Genomic DNA, 24,482 nt, shown 5'->3' with positions numbered 1-24,482 from the left:
GAGTGGCCTTAAACATTTTTTTTCTCCCACAGATATCCCACATTGAAACCCCTATTAGCCCATGTCTCCCCACTTCTGACTACTCCATCTCAGCCAAAGGGAGAGCCCATCAGAGCCACCCTGACATAGAAGAACTCCGAAATAAGGTTTCTATCTTACATTTTACCTCCCGCTCTGGGATCTGGGATGAGACTATTATTTTTAAAAGTTTCCAAGTTTTTTGGTGTTTTTTTTTTTCAATTTAATCCAATTCCATTTTTAAAACAATATTCATATTTCACAACTCAGTCTGATGAATTTTCTTTTATCTTTTCAATCAGAATATTTCTAAGGATGAGCAAAATGTGAACTATCACTCTCAAGGATTCAATCACAGTATTCTGCCTCACGTGTGAAATGAACTCTGAATTCCTTTTAATCTGACACAGCACGTCTTTGGTTGGGATACACTGAAGAAAATGCTGACCACAAGTACTCTAAAAAAACATCATTTTTGGATTTTGAAAAATGATTTATGGAAAGTAATAGTAAGGTAAACACGATGGTCAAGAAAGGTCAACTCTTAAACCTAAAGGCCTCAAGAGTAGGCACATCAAGTTTAGATGTTAGGGCTTTAAAATTAAAATAGAAGAAGGCATGTCTAAAAAACTGAATAAATGTGTTGAGAAAATATGCCATTTAATTCACTCATGAATAAAGATGCCTCAAATTCATTTGCGGTTTTGCCACTCAAGAGTGATAAGATTTTTAACTTGTTTGGATAAATGTGTTATCTTTCTCCAACCCATCACCATCATATATGAATTATTAAAATAAGTCATGGACAGCTGCAATCTTTTAAGTTTAGATGCATCTTGAGCGAAATTCAATATTGTGGCCTTGAGGGAAGAGACCACGCATTGTAAAATACAGGCAAAGAATGCTCAAGAACCCTTACCTGCCACTCCTTTTTCACCGTTCTGCAAGCCTGGATTTGTTCCGCACGCCTCAGAACTGCCGGGTGATTCACTTGTATTTTGGAGATCCAGCTAAGGTCTAAAACAGACAGAAAAAACACTTTTTGAAGCCTAAAGTTTCATTAAATATAGTCACCTATTTTTACATGGTCCTTGAAAGGATACATTTATCACTTGACATCAACCTTTTTTTAAAGCTTATGTTTCTTTTTTGTACAACTATAAATAAACAGCCTTGTTGATGGAAGCCCAGTCAACAAAAGGCATACTTCATGCAAAATCACTGCCATTACTTTCAAAGGCAAAAACCACAATTGCTTCTGTACCAGCCCATACATTTGGAACTGGAAGAACCTGTATTGATTCATGACAGAGACATGCCTAACAACTGGGGAAATGTGTGCTACCCATGCCACGCACCTCACCTCTGACAGCAAAGACATATTTGTGAGTGTCCAGTCCAGGAGAGCAAATGATTAATAAATACTTAAGTGAACTAATGGTGGGAATTACAGAAACTGTGCTCACTACTGGCAAGATTAATACCTACTGCATGCTGACAGGATACAGCCCATTCTTTCTTCAAAGAAAAAATTTTCAAAATATATTAGAAATAACAACATTGACTGATATAACAGAAATTAGAAAAGAAAAAACAAATTATTTAAAGTTTTAGGAGAGATCTCTGTTGCTTTTGTTCTGAAATGCTCTCTGCTACCTTGATCTACTCTCTCTTCTCTTCCAGTTAACTGTAATTTCTACTTTCAGACCTAGTCTAAATATTAGCTGTTGTGAAAACACTGCCAGCTCCCCAGACAGAGCTAACATTAGACAGATCTCTACTACAGAACTTGTAATCAGTTCATCAAGGATTCCTGGTGAAACCATTTGTTGTAGTTAGTACATTGCCAGCCATGATCTTACCCATCTTTGGGTGTCTAACATCAAAGAGTGTATGTATTTCAACGTCATCCACCAATATCCTATAACATAGGTGGCCTCACAATAAATTGGACATGAACATTATTTACCTTCTATAACTAACCTCGCTTCTGTATCTCTCCAGCAAGTCCATGTTTTTAAAAGAGCCTTAAAAGAGCACTGTAGAAAAAGTTATCCCTTAGAAAAAATGCCCTAATTACAGAACTCTTTATAATGCAATGAAGAAAACTGCTGATCACATACTGTATCATGTAACAATACAAATTTCAGTATTTGCATCTAAACTCATGTTTACAGATGACGTTCTTTCTCTCATTTTCATTTCATTCTTCTTAAAAGTATCAGTATTAAAGGTACAGAAATTGCAAGTTGGACTCTAAGTGATTAATAATGATATTCTCATTTAAATTTCACTGAAGAAGGAAAAGAGTTTGGGTGCTTCTTTTTCTCTCTAATTATTTTGTTAGCTGAAATCATTTAACAAACCAGATTTTTAACATTTCAATCCATCTGCTCCTGCTCCTCAAAGATATTGTATGTTTTTTTTGCTTGTTTGCTGAGCCAACTTCACAGAGAAAATGGGAGTCTGGGGTCAGGCCGATGAAATCTGCCTCTGCTTTCCCACACAAGGGCTGTTTTTGTTCTAGCAGCGCCCAAGAAAATCAGACCAGACACACTAGACTTCGTCCCAATTTATCTAAGACCTGTAAGAAACACCCCCTACTCAAACACAGGAGAGGCTTTTTTTTTTGCGGGGAGACACAGTTTCTCTCTGTCGCCCAGGCTGGAGTGCAGTGGTGCGATCTTGACTCACTGCAACCTCCACCTCCTGGGTTCAAATGATCTCATGCCTCAGCCTCCCAAGAAGCCAGGGCTACAGGCGTGCGCCACCATGCCAGGCTAATTTTTGTATTTTTAGTAGAGACGGGGTTTCACCCTGTTGGCCAGGCTGGTCTCAAACTCCTGACCTCAAGTGATCTACCTGCCTCGCCCTCCCAAAATGCTAGGATTATGCATGAGTCACCGCGCCCAGCCCTAGGAGGCTCTTTTTTTCTTTTTTCTCAGATGATTGATAATGGTGATTGGGTTCATGGTAAAGACTGTTTCAGGCAGATATAGGAAAATGAGTGAAGCAAAGAGTATGTTAATTCCAAGGCTCACTGCCAACTAATTCTTGACCATGATCAAAAAGAGGTAGGCCTTACTCAGTGGGGCAAGGCTTTGAGAGGCTGTCCTTTATCGATCACAGGACATCCCTGAAGTCCTTCCCCTTCTCTACTCCCAACTCACCACTACTGTCGCCACTGGAAACAGTGGCACCACTGTTGGAGAGGGATCTCAGGCAAACACAAGCCTCTTCCTTCACCATCCGGCTCCTTCCTCCTTCTCAAGCCCCAGCTCCTTCCTCACCGGTCCTCTGCCTCTGTGGTGCAACCTTCCTAATTTACTGGCAGTTCCCTGACACATTATGCCAGGCTGTCTCTGGATCTGTGCATGCGGAATGCTACTTCTACCAAGAATACCCTTGCCTGCCTGCTGAACAGTGAACTGCTGCTCATCCTTTAAGACTCGGTTCAAATGTCACCTTCTCTGGGAGCCTTCCCTGAACCTCACAGGTTGAGACATCCCTTTGCTTCTTTGTGCTCCCATGCAACTCTGCGTTCTACCTTTAGTACACCCCCTTCACTCAGAATGCCATTGACGTGTCCCAATGTTTATGTCCCCAAAAGAGTTGTTAAAACTCCAAGCGAAGGACTTGACACACGGGTGGCATATGATAAATAAGTCGAGGGTTCCCAAAGACCAGAAAGGATTTAATTCTGGGCAATGTCTTTCTCCACTGCTTCTGACTACAAAGGGCTTTTGGATCTCTACAAGAAAAGGTGCCACTGAAGTATGAATGGGATGCCTGGGAACTTTCACCTTAAAAACCAATTTTGAGTACACCAAAGGTTAGAACTCACAAGGTCTGCTCTTACACTTCTCAGAAACCTCTTGCCAGAGGTCCCTGCAAACCATCTACTGGACAATGTAATAGGATTTCTTCTCTCACAGTATCAGCCTTGACTGCTGAAAATATCATTAGCGGTCATAAAATTATCCAGCCCCATATTTAATATAGCCACAAAATTTGCCTCTGTGACCTCCCATGGCAATGAATTATGTAAGTGACTATCTCGTTTTATTAGCACTTAATTTGCTACTCTTTAATTTCATCAAATAACCCATGTTCTCATATTATGGGGTCTGGGGAAAAGAAAGGACTGATTGGCCTTTGTTATGTCCTTCATAATTTTTAATATTTTATTCAAGTACCCTTTAGCGTCTCCTTTCCAGGAGAAGTGATTCTAATGCACATAATCTCATCAGGACCAAAGAATCTTCTTATGGGGCCAAAAGGGGTTTTAAGTACACATGCCTTTGGGGAGAAAAGACATGAAACCATAATTGGAAGGCAATGACACTCTTCTCTTAAAATTCTCCAATGAAGAAACTCCCACTATTTATCTTAGTATGTCATTTTGGTGGTTTTTAGGCCCTTGTGTTGGTTATAAATTTGTCCTCAAATACTCTTCTCACAATTTACTATTATTATTTTCCAGTTCAAGTCTTAGTGGAGACGGAGGTCATTTTCCCTGCAACTTTACTTTCTAGCCTTTCCATCATTTTCATCTGTGTTTCTACAGAAGTTCTTGTATTTTTCACAGTATTCCTAAAACATGTAACACCAAATGATAACCCTACGAAAGGAGGTGCATTTTCTGTTTTGATTTTAACTTTGTTCCTAATACACAAAAATAAAAATTTACCACACTGGCTGGATAAGAAGTCCAGTTCAGAGGAAGGGTAGGTCACAGTAGGCTTATCCAGTTGGCTAAAACAACCCTAATGGATAAGTAGAGATTTCTGATTCCCCCTAAAGCATTGTTTCTCAGTCTAGAGACATTTCTGGTTGCCACAGATGGGGTAGTGAGGTTCCAGAGAAGGTGCCACTTGTATCTAGTGGGTAGAGGCCAAGGATACTGCTCAATATCCTACAAGGCACCCACAACTTGAATTATGTGGTCCCAAACATCAACAGTGCCAAAGCTGAGAAACCCTGCCCAAAAAACTGTGCAGGATGCAGGAAAAATAAACAGGAAGCACTGCAAGTTTGTGGGGCTGTCAGAAGCAAAAGCAGGTTGGCTAAATGTGACTGAATGTGGCTTGCGTGACCGACTGTGGCTTATTTGTAAAGTGCCGTAAGCATCAGGCTGAGTGCAGGCACGGGCTGTCCAATCAGTAACCACACACGTGTGCCTACCTGAGCCCTTGAAATGTGGATAGTCCAAATTGAGATGTGCTTTAAGTGTAAAACACACAGATATCAAAGATTCAGTACAAAAAGAAGGATGTGAAATATCTACTTACGTTTTAACACTGATTGCACAGTGAAATTATAATATTTGGGGTGCATTTGGCTAAGTAAAATGCTATTAAAATATTTCACCTGTTCCTTTTTATTTTTTTATAATGTGCACACTTGAAAATTTAAAACGACTCCATGTCTCACGTTATGTTTCTATTGGCTCTAGGCTCTAGTCTAGGCTTTATGATACAGGTGACCAAAAGTCACAGAAGATTTCCAAACAGGGCTGCAACAGAATTAAAGGAGTATTTTTAAAAAGCAATCGGCACACAGAATATGTCCCATGGAAATACTTTCGTAAGTTTGCAAATGCAAATATGAAAAGGCATTTATGGTAGCACTGTTGCAAATGACACCAAGATCCATATCCAGTTCAATAATATATAGCAAATCCGTAATACGGAATACACTTCAGCCATTAAAAAGAATGAAGTACAGGCTGCGTGCAGTGGCTCGCACCTGTAATGCCAGCACTTTGGGAGGCCGAGGCAGGCAGATCACAAGGTCAGGAGTTCAAGACCAGTCTGGCCAATATGGTGAAGCCCCGTCTCCACTAAAAATACAAAAATTAGCTGGGCATGGTGGCGCAAGCCTGTAGTCTCAGCTAGTTGGGGACTGAGGCAGAAGAATCGCTTGAACCCAGGAGACAGAGCTTGCAGTGAGCCGAGATTGTGCCACTGCACTCCCGCCTGGGTGACAGAGCAAGACTCCGCCTCAAAAAAAAAAAAAAAAAGAACGAGGTACATCAGTAAGTACTGTTGTAGAAACTGATTATGATACCATTACTCAGTAAAAATAAGAAATATGCACAGCAGTGTGCTTTTTAAAATAAAACTGTTCATAAAAACAAAAAATACAAAACATGTATCTGTTGGTGTATTTGCAAAAAAAAAAAAAAAAAAAAAAACTATATGCCAAATTCATAGAAGTGTTTCTCTTCAGAGATTAGATTATATTCCTACTTTCTCATGTTATATATTCCCCTAATACTTAAACATTCTTACAAAGAGCATGCATTATCTTATTGAGCAGAAAATATAACACATAATACTTAACTGTTGAATTAAGAGGAACTGCCAGGCAGCAGTGTGAAGGACAGGTAGAATGAAAGGCAGACTACAGGAGGTAAACCAGTAAGGCAGCTGTCTGTGATCCGGGCACCAGCATCATACAACACCTACCTGGGGCATTTTCACAGCTCTAAACCCTTCGTGATCAATCTTTGGCCACTGAGCTGTTCCAGAAAGCCAGCCTGACACAGCTACACAACGTCAGGCAGAAATGATGATGTCAGAATGCCGTTTCTGTTCCCACAGAAAAGATCACCAAAATGTTCACCACAGGCCCCCAGGTAGAAACTGATCATTATATTGCTCCTACATGATACTAACATTACAAGGGGATGAGATGGGCCCATGCTCTATTTAAGAGCCTACTCTAGCCCACCCGTAGCTGTGCTCCTCTCCATGGGCAGGGGTCTGTGGGGCCAAGGACAGAGACTGTCCCTGGGCCAACATTCCCCTCTAGTCCATGCTCAAGGTGCACAGGACCCAAACTTTCTAGATCAAATGGCTCCAGCCTTCTTTAGAGAGTCTGCAGGGATCTCTACCCAAAGTCAAGACTTAAACAAGATATAAGACAGACAAGGGACAGAAAACCTCCTGGAGAGTTTGATAAATGCAAGTATGCCTATGAATACCATTCATTCATTCAAGTAATATCAAAGGGCTATCCACAATGGTGCCAGACACCACTGGAGGCTCTGCAGATTGAGCAGTGCTGAAAAGAACAAAATTCTTACTCTCACAGGCCTTTCCTAATAAGAGATAAACACATAAATATCTATTAACTATATTATACATCTGAGCTACAATGAAACGTTATATAGGATAAGAAAATGGAGAATGTAGGATGGGCATGGGCCAGGAAAATCTGATAATAAAACATTTGAACAGGGCACCAGGTGAAATAAGCAATGAGGCCATCATCTAGGAAAACAGTGTTCTAGGCAGAAATGCCAGAGGCATTTGAACCAGGGCAACTCCATCTGGAATAGGGGCTGGGTAAAATGAGGCTGAAGTTTACTGGGCTGCATTCCCAGATGGTTAAGGCATTCTAAGTCACAGGATGAGACCGGAGGTCAGCACAAGATACAGGTCCTAAAGACCTTGCTGATAAAACAGGTTGCAGTAAAGAAGCCAGGTAAAACCCACCAAAACCAAAATGGCTACAAGACTGACCTCTGGTCCTCCTCACTGCTACACTCCCGCCAGTGCCATGACAGTTTACAAATTCCATGGCAACATCAGGAATATTTTTAGACCTATATGGTCTAAAAAGGGGAGGCATGAATAATCCACCCCTTGTTTAGCATATCATCAGGAAATAACTATTAAAAATAGGCAACCAGCAGCCCTCAGGGGTTAAATAAAAGAATGGAGTAGCCATTCTTTTATTCCTTTACTTTCTTAATAAACTTGCTTTAACTTTACTCTGAACTCACCCTAAATTCTTTCTTGCACAAGATCCAAGAACGCGCTCCTGGGGTCTGCATCAGGACCTCTTTCCGGTAACAGAAAGAGGAGAAGGCAAGAGGGAACAGCCGTATCTAAGGCAAAGCAGGGACACAGTGTAATCAGAGGAAAGTAGGCAAGGCCAGGTACGGGAAATGGAAGAGAGGGCGGCAACGGCCACATCACGTAGTAAAACGTTTTCCAAAAGGAGGGTAATAACCCACAGATATGTCATGAAATCAATTTTGTCAGCGGCAATGAGCATTTTTAAAAAAGAAAGAAACAGAAAAATAGAAAATGTCAAGATACAACGCATGTTATACAGGTAGGATCATTCGTGGAAGTTCTGTTTCAATCCCGTGTGTACCGTGTGGTGTGTACCGTGTGGCAATATAAAATATACTGCATATGGTGAGCCACGGCCAACAGGGTTCAAAAGGTCCTTAAGGAGACTTTTTCAGCAGGTTTTCCCGTGTAAGATGGTAAGTCTTTCAGAGAATTTTCAGCAAGGGCTGAAATGATCTGATTTACATTCTAAAATAATCCCTCTGGCTGTGGTGGGAAAGCCAAGTCGGAAGCTCAAGCAAGAGCAGGTGGTGGCCTGTAGCAAATCACTAGAAGAAGCACGGTGGAGAGGGGTCAAAATCTCATCAATCAACTGACTATAGCTTTTCTATTCTGCATTTAAAATTTGTCTTCAAACAAATAAGAGCTACTCAATCTCTAGTGCTATTATTCCCACCTGGAGAGTGAAAAGTCAAAGATCCAGAAGCATCTGTCAGATTCACAAAGCACAAAATTCAAAGAAGAGCTTCCTCTGCTCACTACCCATAAACAGCCTCAGGTAAGTCTCTCTGTGGAAGAGTTTACAGATTAGAACACACTGTCAGGGCTGACCTCGCTGTCCCTCTCCCCCACCACTCTATGCTCCAAGTAACTACTGAAGCCAAATTTGATAGCTCTTCTCAATATGGTCCAACTACTGCTGAGCTTTTGGTCCTCACTAGGGTGACCACCTCATCCTGGGTTGCCCAAGACAAGCCCGGTTTATGCCTCCTGTCCCCTCTGTGTTAGCATTCATCTTCTACATTTCATTTCTTAACAAAGTTGAAAATACACCAAGATATATTTGGGAGACTCCAGCTTCTCTTCTCTCTCAGTCTCCAGCAATGTCACACAGCATGTGAGAGCCCGGTGCAGTGAACAGTGTTACTTTACCAAGTGGTTCACTCTAAAACGAAACCAAAGCTTGACTCTCTTCCTCACTCTCCTGGACATAACCAAACACTCCCAGCATGCTAGGCATTCACTGATTACTGAGGGTACTCAGAATATTCGTGGCTACTCTATTCAATAAATGGTGCTAGGAAAACTGGCAAGCGACATGTATAAGAATGAAACTGGATCCCCATCTCTCACCTTATACAAAAATCAACTCAAGATGGATGAAAGACTTAAATCTAAGACCTGAAACCATAAAAATGCTAGAAGAGCTAGAAGATAACATGAGAAAAACTCTTCTAGACATTAGCTTAGGTAAACAATTCATGACTAAGATCCCAAAAGCAAATGCAACAAAAATAAATAAATAAATGGGACATAATTAAACTAACAAGCTTCTGCACAGCAAAAAAAAAATCAGCAAAGTTAATAGACAACCCACAAAGTGGGAGTAAATATTCGCAAACTATGCATCCGACAAAAGAATAGCATCCAGAATCTACAAGGAACTCAAACAAATCAGCAAGAAAAAAAAACAAATAATCCCATTAAAAGTGGACAAAGGACATGAATAGATATTTCTCAAAAAAAGATATACAAATGACCAACATATAAAAAAAAGCTCAATCACTAATTATCAAGGAAATGCAAACTAAAACCACAATAAGACACCACCTTACTCCTGCAAGAATGACCATAATTAAAAAGTCAAAAAATAATAGATGTTGACATGAATGTGGTGAAAAGGGAACACTTTTACACTGGTAATAGGAATGTAAATTAGTACAACCACTACAGAAAACGATATGATTTATCAAATTCTGTAAACCTAAAACTATTTACTTTGGGTCAGGCTTTTTAATTCTGCAACAACAACAAAAGCTATCAGTAACAATGACCTCAAAAAAAGTATGTTTAATAAAAAATTTTACTCCGAATTCCCATTTCTCAGGAAAGTTGATTATTTGTAATTTGCATAAAATGTTTTTCAACATTTGCCACGAGCCATAAAAACCAAAGGTATCTATCTATCTATCCATCTATCTATCTATCCATCTATCTATCCATCTATCCATCTATCTATCCATCTATCTATCATCTATCCATCTATCCATCTATCCATCTATCTATCCATCTATCTATCTATCCATCTATCTATCTATCCATCTATCTATCTATCCATCTATCTATCTATCCATCTATCTATCTATCCATATATATCAGACTCCAGGATGACCTAAATCTGCTAAAAAGCATCACTATCTACCCCAAAAAATTAGTAGTTAAGATGCCTGTGTCCAAAGATAGCAATTTAACACATCTTCAGAAGACACAGTTACAGAAAACTCTGAGCATGACTTTCATTGAGATAAATGACTATTCTAAATATTGCTCACTTTTAGATCTAAATTTTCTAGTGAATGTGTAAGAACTAAAGCAGGCCGTATGCAGTGGCTCACACCTGTAATCCCAGCACTTTGGGAGGCCGAGGCAGGCAGATCACGAAGTCAGGAGATCGAGACCATCCTGACTAACACGATGAAACCCCGTCTCTACTAAAAATACAAAAAATTAGCTGGGTGTGGTGGCGGGCGCCTGTACTACCAACTACTCAGGAGGCTGAGGCAGGAGAATCGTTTGAACCCGGGAGGTGGAGGTTGCAGTGAGCCAACATCATGCCACTATACTCCAGCCTGGGTGACAGAGTAAAACTCCATCTCAAATTAAAAAAATAAAATAAAAAAAGGAAAGCAGTAGTTATTAAGTTGTTGGCTCCATTAGCAGAAGATTCACAAAATACTAGAAAGTATCAGTTTCATAGCAGAGTCATAGGTGCTTCAAACAGAAAATCAGTTAAATTAATTTGAATATTGACTCATTTTAAAAATCTAATTTATCAAATAAAAAAACCGGAAGTCTATTTTGCTGAAGGTAAAATAACTGACATTGCTGTGACTACCACTATAAATTCAGTTAAAGAGGTTAGAATAAAACACATAATTATCTGATTTTGCAGTGATAACATGGATGCAAATTTTGTTGTAGTAGCATGATAAAAACATGTTCTTATTAAATTAGGAAACCTATGAAACAGAAATATACCTGGATCTCTTTGTGACAGACATATAATTCATAATTTCATCCAAATATGCTTCCATAGTCTAACAACTAAAATAAAAACTGTCATTGTCAAATTTTAAACATTTTATTTATACACAGAATAAAGGAATGATCTGATCTTTGTGAAAAAGGTGACATTAAATTAAACATAAATCTTTCTTCACGGCAATATGCACTCTCTCTTTGCTGATTCTCATCAGTTGAATACTAGAAACATCTGACTCTTCGAAGAGTTAAGAGCCATTCTGTCAATCAATCTAAGGTGAGGTACACCGGTCTTGAACTATCTTCTAAATAAGACCTTTAAATGTTGGCTTTTTTTTTTTTTCCAAAATCAGTTGAAAATCTTTTATTAAAAAAAAGTTAAGTAAATAAAACACCTAAGCCTCTTGTTTTTGAAACTGTTAGTGAACTACAATTATTAATGACATTTTGCAAAGAGGGAGACATAAAATTTACTCCTACAAAAGAATGGATTTGAACAAATAAAATAATGAGATTTCAACTAGTATACATGTTAATTTTAAAATTCTAAAGTTGCACTTTGGAATACTTCAACTTGCCTGTTTTGACTATCTTTTGTTACATAACAACCACCACAAAACATTGTGGCTAAAAACAGCAATCATTTTATTTCTCCTGATAGGTTGACTGGGGCTCAGCTGAGTGGTTGTGCTGCTGCTTTCACTTGAGATCTCTTGTGTGGCTAAAGTCAAGTGGTGGCTAGGATTAGGACATACAAGATGTCACTCACATTTCTGTTATCTTGGAGGGTGCAGCTGGAAGACTGGGCTCTGCTGGGACATTAAGTCTCTTTCTGTCTCTCCATGTAGTCCTCAGACCTCTCCCTTTCCAAGTGCCTTTTCCAACAAGGTAGCTGAATTTCTTAATAGGCAGCTCAGAGCACCCAAAATTGTTAAAGCAGCTGTAGAGCATCACTTCTGCCATATTCCATTGGTTAAAGTGAGTTACAGGGCCAGCCCAGAATTAATGCAACACAGGACTACACAAAGGCATCAGTACCAGAGACGTGGTCCATCTCTGGAGACTAGCTACCCCAAGCTCCTATTTTAAATTATGTAAACTTATATTCTGTACTGGAAAGAAATGAAATTGAGAAGACTTATAATTTTACAGTATTTGAATTAGCAAAATATCCAAAAGAATCATAAACAAAGACATCTTATTTGACAAGTTTTGTCTTATAAAAATATTTACTATTTTGTCTCAGAATGGAGGCATAAATATATTAGCTGTGAAAACATTTCTGGTAAAATATTTACACATTTCAATTAAAAAAATGTGAATTGAAAATATCCTCCATTTATAGAATGTGCTAAACTTACCAAGTACCTCAACACTTGTAGAGAAAATATTTTCTCAATTTTAAAAACATGTTTCATGGATAAGAATCAATTGAAAACTATCAAGAATTTTAAACTTAATAAACACAAAATGGAACTTTGACACACAGATGGATACAGCTAAGAAGCTAATTAAAGCAGAGTAATAATTCAACTTATGTTGTTTTATAATGCTGAGATAATATGAATACATTTTTTGGCTTTGATGTACATGAGTATATTTTAGTGTTAGAATGAATTTTTTAGTGTTTGAACGGAACTATTTTCTCTTGAACAGAAGATCTACCAATAAAATAAAGGCAATGTATCATTCAGTGTTTTTAATTATATAATTTTTAGTGTTCCCTTTTTACTGCCAAAAGTGTCTAGTTTGCATGCTAAGTCACCCTACCAAATATCCAAGTCAATGTCATTTCTGAGCAACTTTCCCCGGCTCTTCAACCACAAAGTCTTCCTCTGGGCTCCACTGAACCTTAACAGATTGATATTACAACTCTTACCCAAGTCAGTCAATAAATATTTAGGTGTTTCATTGTCTATCAGGCCCTGGTACATAATCCAGTGGTTATGTTGTGATAGTTGAATTATCTACTTGGATGTTGCCAACAAGATACTAGAGCTTCCTCAAAACAAAGGTATTCAGACTACTACATTAATAACAACCCAGCTCCTCATCACTGTACTTAACTGACGCATAGCAAATGATCTACAAATATTGGATGAATTGAGGACGACAACACATAACGTAATGAAAAAGGGAGCTGGTAGTTTGGGGAAGCCCTGATACACCAGAATAAAGGAAGTATAGCCATTCACTTACCCAAGATTCATTAAGCAACTACTACTTGATAAACAAACATAAAAAGAAAGGGACATCTGGGGCAAGGAAAAAGGATCCAAAACCACAAAGATTGTGCAGCTTAGTGTTAACCATCAAAGGAGAACGGAGGAGAAAAACATGTAATTTAACAACATAAGAATCAAATTAAAGCAAACTACATTATGTTGTAACACTTAATGAAATAATACATTTAGCATTATCAATGGATGCTAAAGACACTGGGTGAAAAGTTAATGAAAAACAAGACATTCACATGGTATTGGACTATCAACTCATACACGACATGCAGGTCAAGGAGGGGAAACTGGAACTATATTACTGGCGGATATGGCTATAATCTCCTTAAGCAAATGATCAAACTTAACTTCACTTATAATGGGATCGCCAGGCACTCATTTCTGTGCCTCATGATGTGATATTTAAAATACACAGCATTGCTTCTGAAGTACTTTTACCAAACTGTTTAATCTGAATTGAATCAAGTCTTAGATATAACTTCCAACTTAAAGAAAACACAGGGTGGGCACAGTGGCTCACGTCCATAATCACTTTGGAAAGCCAAGGTGGGAAGATCGCTAGAGCCCAGGAGTTGGAGATCAGCCTGGGCAATATGGTGAGACCCTGTCTCTACAAAAAATTTTAAAATTAGCCAGGTCATGCTGGTGCATGCCAGTGGTCCCAGCTATACAGGAGGCTGAGTGGGAGGATTGTTTGAGCCCAGGAGCTTGAGGCTTCAGTGAGTCATGTTCATGCTACCGTACTCCAGCCTGGGCAACAGAACAAGATACCATCTCAAAAAAAAGAAAGCCAGGACAGGACAGGACAGGATAGGACAAGATAAGACAAGACAGCAGATGGAGAAATAAGTTAAATGACATTATGAGAAAATAATTAGACAAATCCAGGTGGTGAGACAATCTACAGAAAACATAACCCAGTATCATGATAGTAAAAAAGGGAGTTCCGCTGTAAAGGAAGACAAACACAACTGAATAAAATACATAGTCTTCATTTGTATTATGGCTTGGGTTAACCAGCTATAAAATACATTACATTTTGGGGACAACTGGAGAAATTTAAATATGGTCTCAGTAGTAGATGTTACCCAGGAATTATTTCAAATTTGGCTACTGTGACAATGATGTTATGGTGTTTAAGAAAATACATTAATTTCTTTAAAGTGCAAACTTTTTTATGTTTATGAGTGAAAGAAAGAGAGGGTGGCAAGGGCCAGATCATATAGTAAAATGTTTTCCAAAATGTCTGTAATTTTAATGTAAGATATTGCAGAAAAAACTGCCAACACAAAGAGTAAATTATTGTGTTAGGTCATGACAGATATATGAGTGTTCTTTATACTAGTCCTACTTTTCTGAGTGTTTGAAATCTTTAGCCATAGGAAGAAACTTATACAAAAGCAAGTTAAAATAATTAACACAGCACGTAAGGGAAACTGGTAGCTAGCCTCAAAAATGATCCATGAGGATTCTCTCCTCCTAGTATTCATGCCCCTTCCATAATTAATAGAGCTGACCTATGTAACCAAGAGGAGATCGTGGAAACATCCGCGTGTGACTTCAACACTTGGTAAGAAAACACATGGTAGCTTTTGCCTTCCTACTTGGATCACTCACCTTGGCAGAAGCCACTTGCCATGTCATAAGGACACTCAAGCAACCCTAGGAGGGTGTTCACATGGTAAAGGGGCTAAGGCCTCTCACCAGATGCCAGCACTAAGCTGCCAATCATATGGGTGAGCCACTCTGGAATCAGACCCTCCGGCTCCAGCCAAACCTTCAGGTGATGGCTGTCTGGGCCAATAACTTCATTGCAAACTCATGAGAGACCCCCAAGCCAGAACCACCCAGCTAAGCCATTCTCAAATTTTTGACCCACAGAAATGTTGTGAGATAATACTTAACTGTTTCAGGCCCCTAAATTTTGGAGTAATATATTACACAACAACAAACAACATATAGAAACCAATATGAAAAGATTCTAGTAGCAACCTTCTTCATAAAAATAAAATGGCAGACTAGGAAGTATTTTATTTTTATCTTCCCCAACTTTAAAGTGTAAATATTTAAAATCCTGGTAATAAAAACATATGAACCAAATTACACTGAAACTCTTGTACAGATATGTGAAAACTAATCTATACATTTAAAATTAGTACATAGTACTGTATACATACCTCAGTGAAATTTCTTCTTAAAAATTATAGTGAAATTTTTTTTTTTTGAGACAGGGTCTCACTCTGTTGCCCAGGCTGGAGTGCAGTGGTACAATCATTGCTCACTGCAACTTCTGCCTCCCAAGTTCCAGCGATCCTCCCAGCTCAGCCTTCCAAGTAGGTGGGACTACAGGTTCATGCTACCACGCCTGGCTGATTTTTATATTTTTTGTAGAGACAGGGTTTTGCCATGTTGCCCAGGGTGGTCTTGAACTCCTGGGCTCAAGTGATCCACCCACCTCAGCCTCCCAAAGTGCTGAGATTACAGGCATGAGTCACCATACTCAGCCAAAAAATTATAGTGAAACTTAAAAATATCATAGCAACGGATGTCCATGTCTTTAAATTCAGCTCAATTTATTTGGAAAACTAGTATATTTTCAGTTTTTCAAAAACCTTAATTTGATGTCCATCAATTGTTTTTCCAAACTCTCTTCCAAAGAGTTTTGCTAGCTTTGGAAATACCTGCTATAAAAAAAAGTGGTGTCAACCAATGACTGACCTCTCTGGGAGGAACAGCAGTTTTATCATAATCTTTTTTGCTATTGTTTTAATATGCTTAAACCTATGAAAAAACGTAGTACTTTTTACTCTGCTGGCATTTTCCTTAAACTCTTAGGGGAAGCATTATCAAAAGATTTTTCAGAAACTAAGTACTTCTACCAAGTTCCCAGTATGAAGCATTTCATTAACAATTTCAACAAACTCTTAACCTGCCAGGTTGGGACTATATCGCTTTCCTCAGCAATTCACATATCAAAAGTTGTTTGAGAAATGTACTTCTGGTCTTGAATCAAGAAGTCGAAGAAAGAGGCAGTTAAAATATCCATTAAGTTTCCCACCCATTTTGTTTTGAATTTACTATAGTTTCAAGTGAGTTTATTGTAAAACTTTTTTTTTTTTTTTTAAGATGGAGTCTCGCTCTGTCGCCCAGGCTGGAGTGCAGTGGCCCGATCTCAGCTCACTGCAACCTCCGCCACCTCCCAGGTTCAAGCACTTCTCCTGCCTCAGCCTCCTGAGTAGCTGGGACTACAGGCGTGTGCCACCACACACAGCTAATTTTTTGTATTTTTACTAGAGATGGGGTTTCATCATGTTAATTAGGATGGTCTCAATCTCCTGACCTCATGATTCACCTGCCTCGGCCTCCCAAAGTGCTGGGATTACAGGCTTGTGCCACCGCGCCTGGCCTATTGTAAAACTTTTAACAGCATAGTTCTAATACATCCAAACCCACAGGCTGTCTACTGAGGCCAAGTACTGGGCAGCCACAGATGGAGATTCACAGGAACATGCAAGGCATCAGCACTGGGAACACAGCTTTCACCTGGAAAAAGGGAACTCTAGGTTCTCTGGTTCTGTGATACGCATCATTACTGGATTTGCAGTTGAAAACCATGAATAACCGTTTATGAAGCACTAACTCCACCAGGCACTTTGTTAGCTGTTTTACAGTGCTTTTATCCTAGTACAACCAACTTGATGCTAGAGGCCTTCTCTGAGTAACTTAACCACAGTATTAGAAGGCAATCACTGACAAAAAGGAAAGAACCGGCTTATGTGGCCTGACAGTCATCATTTAATTGATCTGAGTAGCAGTGCTAAATATAGGGCATAACAGTATAGAATAAAGCAGGAAACTGGGTTCTAGCTCCAATTCTGTCACTGTGAAAAGACGAGGCTGGCCAGAGAAGATTTCAACAAGCCGACAGACCTGCCCTGATAGACTAGTAGAAATTAACTGGAATCAAGGAGAAGACAGACATTTCAAACACTGAGTATAATATGAAGACCAGTTTGGGAATGGTGACAGCCTGTTTCCAGAGTAACAATGGTAAAAGTTACATGTGGGAGTAAAAATACAGTTGCACGGGTATAGTGAACATTCATTCAAACGTACCAAGCATGTTTTATTCCTATGATACGAGGTCACAGAGAATCCTGAAATTCAGACTCTAGACTTGAAATACCAGTGGACCACATTCACTGATTTGATTAGATTGGTGGATAAGATAGACTGGTTAGGGAGAAACTATAGCCAAGTTTCTGCCAATTTTGTATAATGAACATTTACTTATTTTAAAATCTAGGAGGAAAAAATTAATTTAATACAATAGGAAATCGGGAAAATAAAATTAGAGGATCACTGTGGAAAGTCCAATATCTAAGGAGTAGGAATTCCAGAAACAGGTAAGTTTTAAAAGTGATAGGATGTGGAGAAAAGGGAACCCATGTTCACTGTTGGTGGAAATGTAAGTTAGTACAGCCATTATGAAGAATGGTATAGAGGTGCCTCAAAAAATTAAAAATAGAACTACCATATGATCCAGCAATCCCACTACTGGGTATATACCCAAAGGAAGTGAAGTCAGTATGTTGAAGGGACATCTGCCCTACCACGTTCACTGCAGCACTATTCACCATAGCCAAGATAAGGAATCAACCTAAGTGTCCGTCAACAAAGAATGGACAAAGAAAACGTAGTATACCTAAATAATAGAATACTACTCAGCCTTTAAAAAGAAGGAAATCCTGCCACTTACAACAATACAGATAATCCTGGTGAGAGGCCAAGACAGCTGGACTTCCTGGGTCGAGTGGGGACTTGGAAAACTTTTCTGTCTAGCTAAAGGATTGTAAATGCACCAATCGGCACTCTGTAAAAACGCACCAATTAGCGCTCTGCATCTAGATAAAGGATTGTAAATGCACCAATCAGCACTCTGTAAAAACACACCAATCAGCGCTCTGTGTCTAGTTAAATGACTGTAAACACACCAATCAGCACTCTGTAAAAATGCACCAATCAGCACTCTGTAAAATGGACCAATCAGCACTCTGTAAAATGGACCAATCAGCAGAATGTTGGCGGGGCCAAATAAGGGAATTAAAAACTGGCCACCCCAGCCAGCAGCAGCAACCCGCTCAGGTACCCTTGCACACTGTGGAAGCTCTGTTCCTTCGCTCTTCACAATAAATCTTGCTGCTGCTCACTCTATGGGTCTGCACTACCTTTATGAGCTGTAACACTCACCACAAGGGTCTACGGTTTCATTCCTGAAGTCAGCGAGACCAAGAACCCACCAGAAGGAATAAATTCCGGATACACTGGAAGGTATTACATTAAGTGAAATACCACATATTTCACTTAACATGTAGACTCTAAAAAAGCTGAATTCATAGAAACAGTAGAATGGTAGTTACCAGAAGCTGGGGAGAGAGGATTGGGGAGATGTTGGTCAAAGGATACAAAAATTTCAGTTAGAAGATCTATTCAGTTCAAGAGATCTGTTGTAGAATATGGTAACTACAGTTAATAACAATGTATTATATTCCTGAAAATTGCTAACAGTAGACTTTAAATGTTCTCACCACATATTATACCTCAGTGAAATTTCTTTTTAAAATTATAGTCAAACTTTTTTTTTTTTTTTTTTTGAGACAGGTTCTCACAGTCAGGCTGAAGTGTAATGGCACAATCACTGCTCACTGCAACTTCCACCCCTCTCGGACTCAAGCAATCCTCCCACCTCAAGTAGCTGGGACTACAGGCGTGCACCACCATACCCAGCTAATTTTTGTATTTTTTATAGAGATGGGATTTTGTCATGTTGCTCAGACTAGTCTCGAACTCCTGGACTCAAGTGAGCTTCCCTCCTCAACCTCCCAAAGCGCTGGGAAACAGGAGTGAGCCACTGTGTCTGGCCAACAAATTATAGTGAAACTTTAAGGTAAAGTATCATATGGGTTCATACATTCTTGTCAAATTTGGAAAACACACACACATATTTACATACCTAAAGTTGTGAGTTAATCCTTGAACTAACAATGCTTTGGAAAGTTGTCATCTAAAAATCAGTTCTCTTTCATGCTTTTCAGTCAAATTAACATCTTGGATAAATTAGGTAACAGACAAAAGTTTCCATATCACAAGACAGTTTATTGTCAGTATACCGGTTATACAATTATATGCTCTTAGTCCATTTTGTGTTGCAATAAAAGAGTAACAGACTGGGTAACTTACAAAGAAAAGGAGTTTATTTGGCTCATAGTTCTGTAGGCTGCAAAGTTCAAGACTGTGGTGCTGGCTTCTGGTAAGGGCTTTTCTGCTGAGTCATAACATGGCTAAAGTTCAAAGGGAAAGTGGACACATGAAAGGTAGCAGGTGTGTGCAAAAAAACTCACAAGATCTTCCTCAAGAGAAGAAGCAAGAAGATAAAAAGCGAGGAAGTCAGATTATTTTTAACAACCCACTCTCATGAGAATTAATCTATGCCCGAGAGAGCAAGAACTCACTCACCCACTCCATCCCCAGAGAGAGCATTAATCTATTAATGAGGGATCCACCTCCATGACTCAAAGACCTCTCACTAGGCCCCATCTCCCAACAGTGCCACACTGAGGATCAAATGTGAACATCAGCTTTAGTGTAGACAAACCACATCCAAACCACAGCACGCTCTCATGAAGGTAACTCTGTAAGAGGCTTAATAAACCACATTTAGATTTCCAAATATGTAGTTTTTCAACTTAATGTACTCTGGGAAAACTCCTGGTGAGAGTTTCGTCAAGCACCTAAGTGTGCCTGACGTACAGAGAGAATCATTAGACCTTAGAGAAATTCATCAAGAAGCTGGATAACTTTGGTCCCCTGTTGGGTAAAGAGTCAACTCTCAGTCCTCTGAAAAGATTTAATCAATTATTCTAGGAACCAAGAGCTTCCGAGAAAAAGCCACTTAACTCTTTCCTCCCAATGAGAAACTAGATGAAGAACTTTCCAAAATTAAAATTTTGGAATGTCCAATAATGCCCCGTTACTTATTGAATTTATACTATCAGTCAACTGAAAAGACTATTCCTAAAGCTGCTACTTATGCCGGATGTTGTGCTAGTCATGCAAGTTGGAGTGACTGCAAGAATTCTTGCATGCTAAAACAGATCCGCAAATAATAAATCCTGTGAAAATATCATAAATATTATTTACATCTCCAAAACAGAAAACACTTAAAATAATTTGAAAACCATTTCATTTAAATGTAAGTATATTAAGCTCTCAAAGAGAAACAATTAATGGAACTTTAAGATTATACAATATCTGTACCTATTTTTCCTGAAACTTATTCCCGTATTAACATAGTTCAGTACTCAATGTCCTATTCTTACTACAAACTATCCCACTTAAGTCTCATTTCAGGAAAAATCTATTATTGGTCATTTATACTTTACCATGAATTTAAGGTAATACATGACCTCTCCCAGAAACATTTACTTTTAAGTTTCACCTCTAGGATAAGATACAAACTATGAAAAGCATATCTTATGAGGGGTGTTAACAACTTCATTTCCTGAAGTTTGTGAGTTCGTATTATTCCTGATGCCTAACTTTTTAAGCAAATTTTTTAATGACCTACTGAGAATTATAACAGTAATTTTGCTATTAAAACTTATATATTTAAATTCTGAAACCAGTGTCTATTTTGCAACGACAAAAAAGTGTTACTGTTCTTAAGTAATAGTGTATGAACACTTGTGTCTGATTATTTATCTAAAATAGTCATAGGATGGTACCAATGAGACTTATCAAATAAACACTACTCTGTTGTTTGGCTATTGATTAATTTTTAAAGATGCTGATCAAAAAAGAATCTGAAAAATAAAAGAACTTCAGATGGATAAATTCCCTCTGGAAGCAAAAAAAAACAATTGATAACTACCTTTAATCACATTTCCATATGAAAGAAAATCAGTATAAAGGTATTGAACACATGTCTAGTTTCAACTTCCATTATATCCTAGCATATATTGAGGTTCCAACTGCCTACACTCTTGGAACTTTTTTCCCTCACAACTTTATGTTATATTCCAGTCACCAAATACCCTTGTTCACAATCAGTTATTCTTTAGCTTTAAGGTCAGAATTTTCCAACATTCCTAATATATTTTGTGTAAAGGGAAGGATCTGTAATTCTTATTGTGGCTCACTATATTCTAGGCACCATGCCAACTGCTGTACATATAATACCTCATTTAATCTTCACAGTTACTCTGAACTAGCTTTTACTCACAATATTTTTTACTTATAAAACTCAAAAATTATAGGTAGAAGAACCAGGATTTGAATGTCAGTCTCACCCGAAAATCCAATTTCTTTTCAAAAAAGCTACAGGTAATTAGATAGTAACATCCCAACATATCTATTTATTTGTGAAAATTTTAATCTGGATGGACTCAAACTCTATAACCAAATTCTCTAACCGGGGTACAGGGTCATCCTTCAAAACCGAAGTGAGCTAAGCTTTCAAAGAAAAATTTAAAAAAGAAAGCTTTGTTGTGCAGCTACTGTATATATATTATCTTTGCACTATCCTTTGACTTGCAGATAAAAATCAAATACTCTCCAGATTCCTACTTAACAGTCTCATGCTCTCCAGTAATGCCTTTGTCTGTGCTTAAATATATATTTAAACATGCACATACAGACACACACACAGAAGGAGCTTGGAATGTAGGTGTACCCCTTAAACAGCAGGCATCTAACATGTGCTAAAATACTGTGACTATAAGCAGACAGGGCTTGAGTTGATATTGTCTCCCAAAACAAACAAACAAGCCTCCGCTACATTATGGAGCACAGTGATTGCCAACACTGTCTGGGAATATCTGTTCAAAACCGAATTAGAGGGGAAATCACCACCTGCTGGGTGCTGATTCAAAACATTGCTTCCCACGGCACCTGCTCTCTTTCTGCAATTTCTCCTCTGGAAGAGGTTCTTTTGTGGCACAGGTTTTGACAAGGTGGCTGGTTTTCCCAGTGCTTTCTTTTTTTTTTTTTTTTTTTTTTTTTTTTTTTGAGACGGAGTCTCGCTGTGTCTCCCAGGCTGGAGTGCAGTGGCGTGATCTCGGCTCACTGCAAGCTCTGCCTCCCGGGTTCACCCCATTCTCCCGCCTCAGCCTCCCGAGTAGCTGAGACTACAGGCGCCCGCCACCACGCCCGGCTAGTTTTTTGTATTTTTAGTAGAGACGGGGTTTCACCGTGTTAGCCAGGATAGTCTCGATCTCCTGACCTCGTGATCCACCCGCCTCGGCCTCCCAAAGTGCTGGGATTACAGGCTTGAGCCACCGCGCCCGGCCTTCCCAGTGCTTTCAAATGCTCTGTGACAAGTCATCAAAAACTTTAAAGCACCCCATTCCACCTTTAAAAGGGAAGTCCTTAGATGTGGCCACTCAGAAGTTAGTGTGGGTTAGCTCTGCGATCACTGTGGCCTGGATGCTGGTCGCCGGGAGACGTTCTCCCTGGTGGGGCTCCACAGGAACACCCGCTTCCCGCCTCTGCTCCCTTGACCTGGCTGAACCCGAAGCCCTGGTGGAAGTCACCGGCTGAGCCAGTGCTCTAAAGGAGCTGCCTCCTGTCCAGTTTTCACAGAGAACCCTGCTCCTGTCTGCAGGGCAGGATTTCACAGCTACAGATCTAGAAGGCTGAGAAAAGTAAGGTGAAGTGTACAAAAACCATGATGGAGAGAAGTCGAAATGGCAAGATTTCGGGGACACCAGAAAGGCTCCCCATAACCAAATATTCCCTTTGGTTAAACAATTTAAACTGCACATATAAAGGATCATTCCCTGGTGCCAAACAAACTTACCTTTCCCAGGAAAAAGCTATTAACACCAACAGTCTTTCACACTTTAGTGAGAGCCAAATTTTCTATTCTTCTCCCAGACAGTTTTTAATTTAATAGGAGAAACCACTCTCCAAGTAGACATCCTGGGGTGGGAAAAGCAAGCAGCAAGAGTCTAACACACCCACAGGCAAAATCTCCCCTAATTCATAAGGGTTGTCCTTGCCATCAGCTGGCTCAATGAGTCAAGAGTAAATAGTCCCAACAGGGTGATCTCGGCCCTCGGCCTTTTCCTGTGCTCACAGTTTGCTCATGTCATGTCCACTATATAGTCCAAAATGCAAACACAGAAAGAGTTGAAATTTAATCCTTTTTGTTTCTTGTTCAAAAATCTCTATAAGTGGAATAAAGGGGAAGAAATTTAAAATTTGTGGCCGGGCGCACTGGCTCACGCCTGTAATCCCACCACTTTGGGAGGCCGAGGCGGGCGGATCATGAGGTCCGGATATCAAGACCATCCTGGTTAACACGGTGAAACCCCGTCTCTACTAAAAATACAAAAAATTAGCCGGGCGTGGTGGCGGGCGCCTGTAGTCCCAGCTACTCGGGAGGCTGAGGCAGGAGAATGGGGTGAACCCGGGAGGCGGAGCTTGCAGTGAGCCGAGATTGCCCCACTGCACTCCAGCCTGGGCCACTGAGCCAGACTCCATCTCAAAAAAAACAAAAAAAAAGAAATTTAAAATTTGTTAATTAAACACTTAGTGATTACCTGTAGACTTCATATCTACCTTCATTTTGGTCTTCCAATAAAGGCAGGTAATTACAGATGATGGTCAAAGGGTACAAAGTTTCAGTCACACAAGAAGAGTAAGTCTTTGAGATCTACTGCACAGCATGGTGGCTACAGTTAATAATAATGTATATTTCAAAACTGCTAAGAGAGTAAATTTCAGACATTCTCAACACAAAAACTAAGTATGTGAGGTGATTATGTTAATTAGCTTGATTTAATCATTTCACATTGTATAAACATGTATCAACATATTACATTGTATCCCATAAATATACACAATTATTATTTTTCAATTAAAAAAGTTTTACTATTTTTGAGCCAAGAACAGGTTCATTAAAATTAAAAGTTAGCAAGAGAAATATAAATTAACTTCTAATTCATTTGTCTGCTTTTTCTTCCATTATATGGTTTTTAGCCACTATTCTATGCCACATCAATCTACATCTCATCCGTGTAATCTCATTATACCTTGA

The 24,482-nt window shown here is 39.1% G+C and overlaps 1 protein-coding gene across 2 annotated transcripts in view; it reads right to left on the bottom strand.

The window, feature by feature from the left end:
* DERA (deoxyribose-phosphate aldolase) overlaps positions 1–24,482 on the bottom strand; it is a 145,583-nt gene that overhangs the window by 105,747 nt on the left and 15,354 nt on the right. For both annotated transcript variants that reach the window (XR_007717835.1, XM_050749484.1), the window contains exon 2: positions 938–1,035. Coding sequence is in view for 1 of the 2 variants with exons in the window: in XM_050749484.1 (XP_050605441.1) it covers positions 938–1,035 (98 nt within the window). In the remaining variant the exon portion in view is untranslated. The remainder of the gene's footprint in view (positions 1–937; positions 1,036–24,482) is intronic.

The sequence above is a fragment of the Macaca thibetana genome, chromosome 11 (assembly GCF_024542745.1).
Source record: "Macaca thibetana thibetana isolate TM-01 chromosome 11, ASM2454274v1, whole genome shotgun sequence".
NCBI classification, from domain to species: domain Eukaryota; kingdom Metazoa; phylum Chordata; class Mammalia; order Primates; family Cercopithecidae; genus Macaca; species Macaca thibetana.
The sequence above is the reverse complement of the archived record's forward strand: the minus strand, read 5'-3'. Positions and strand labels throughout refer to the sequence as shown.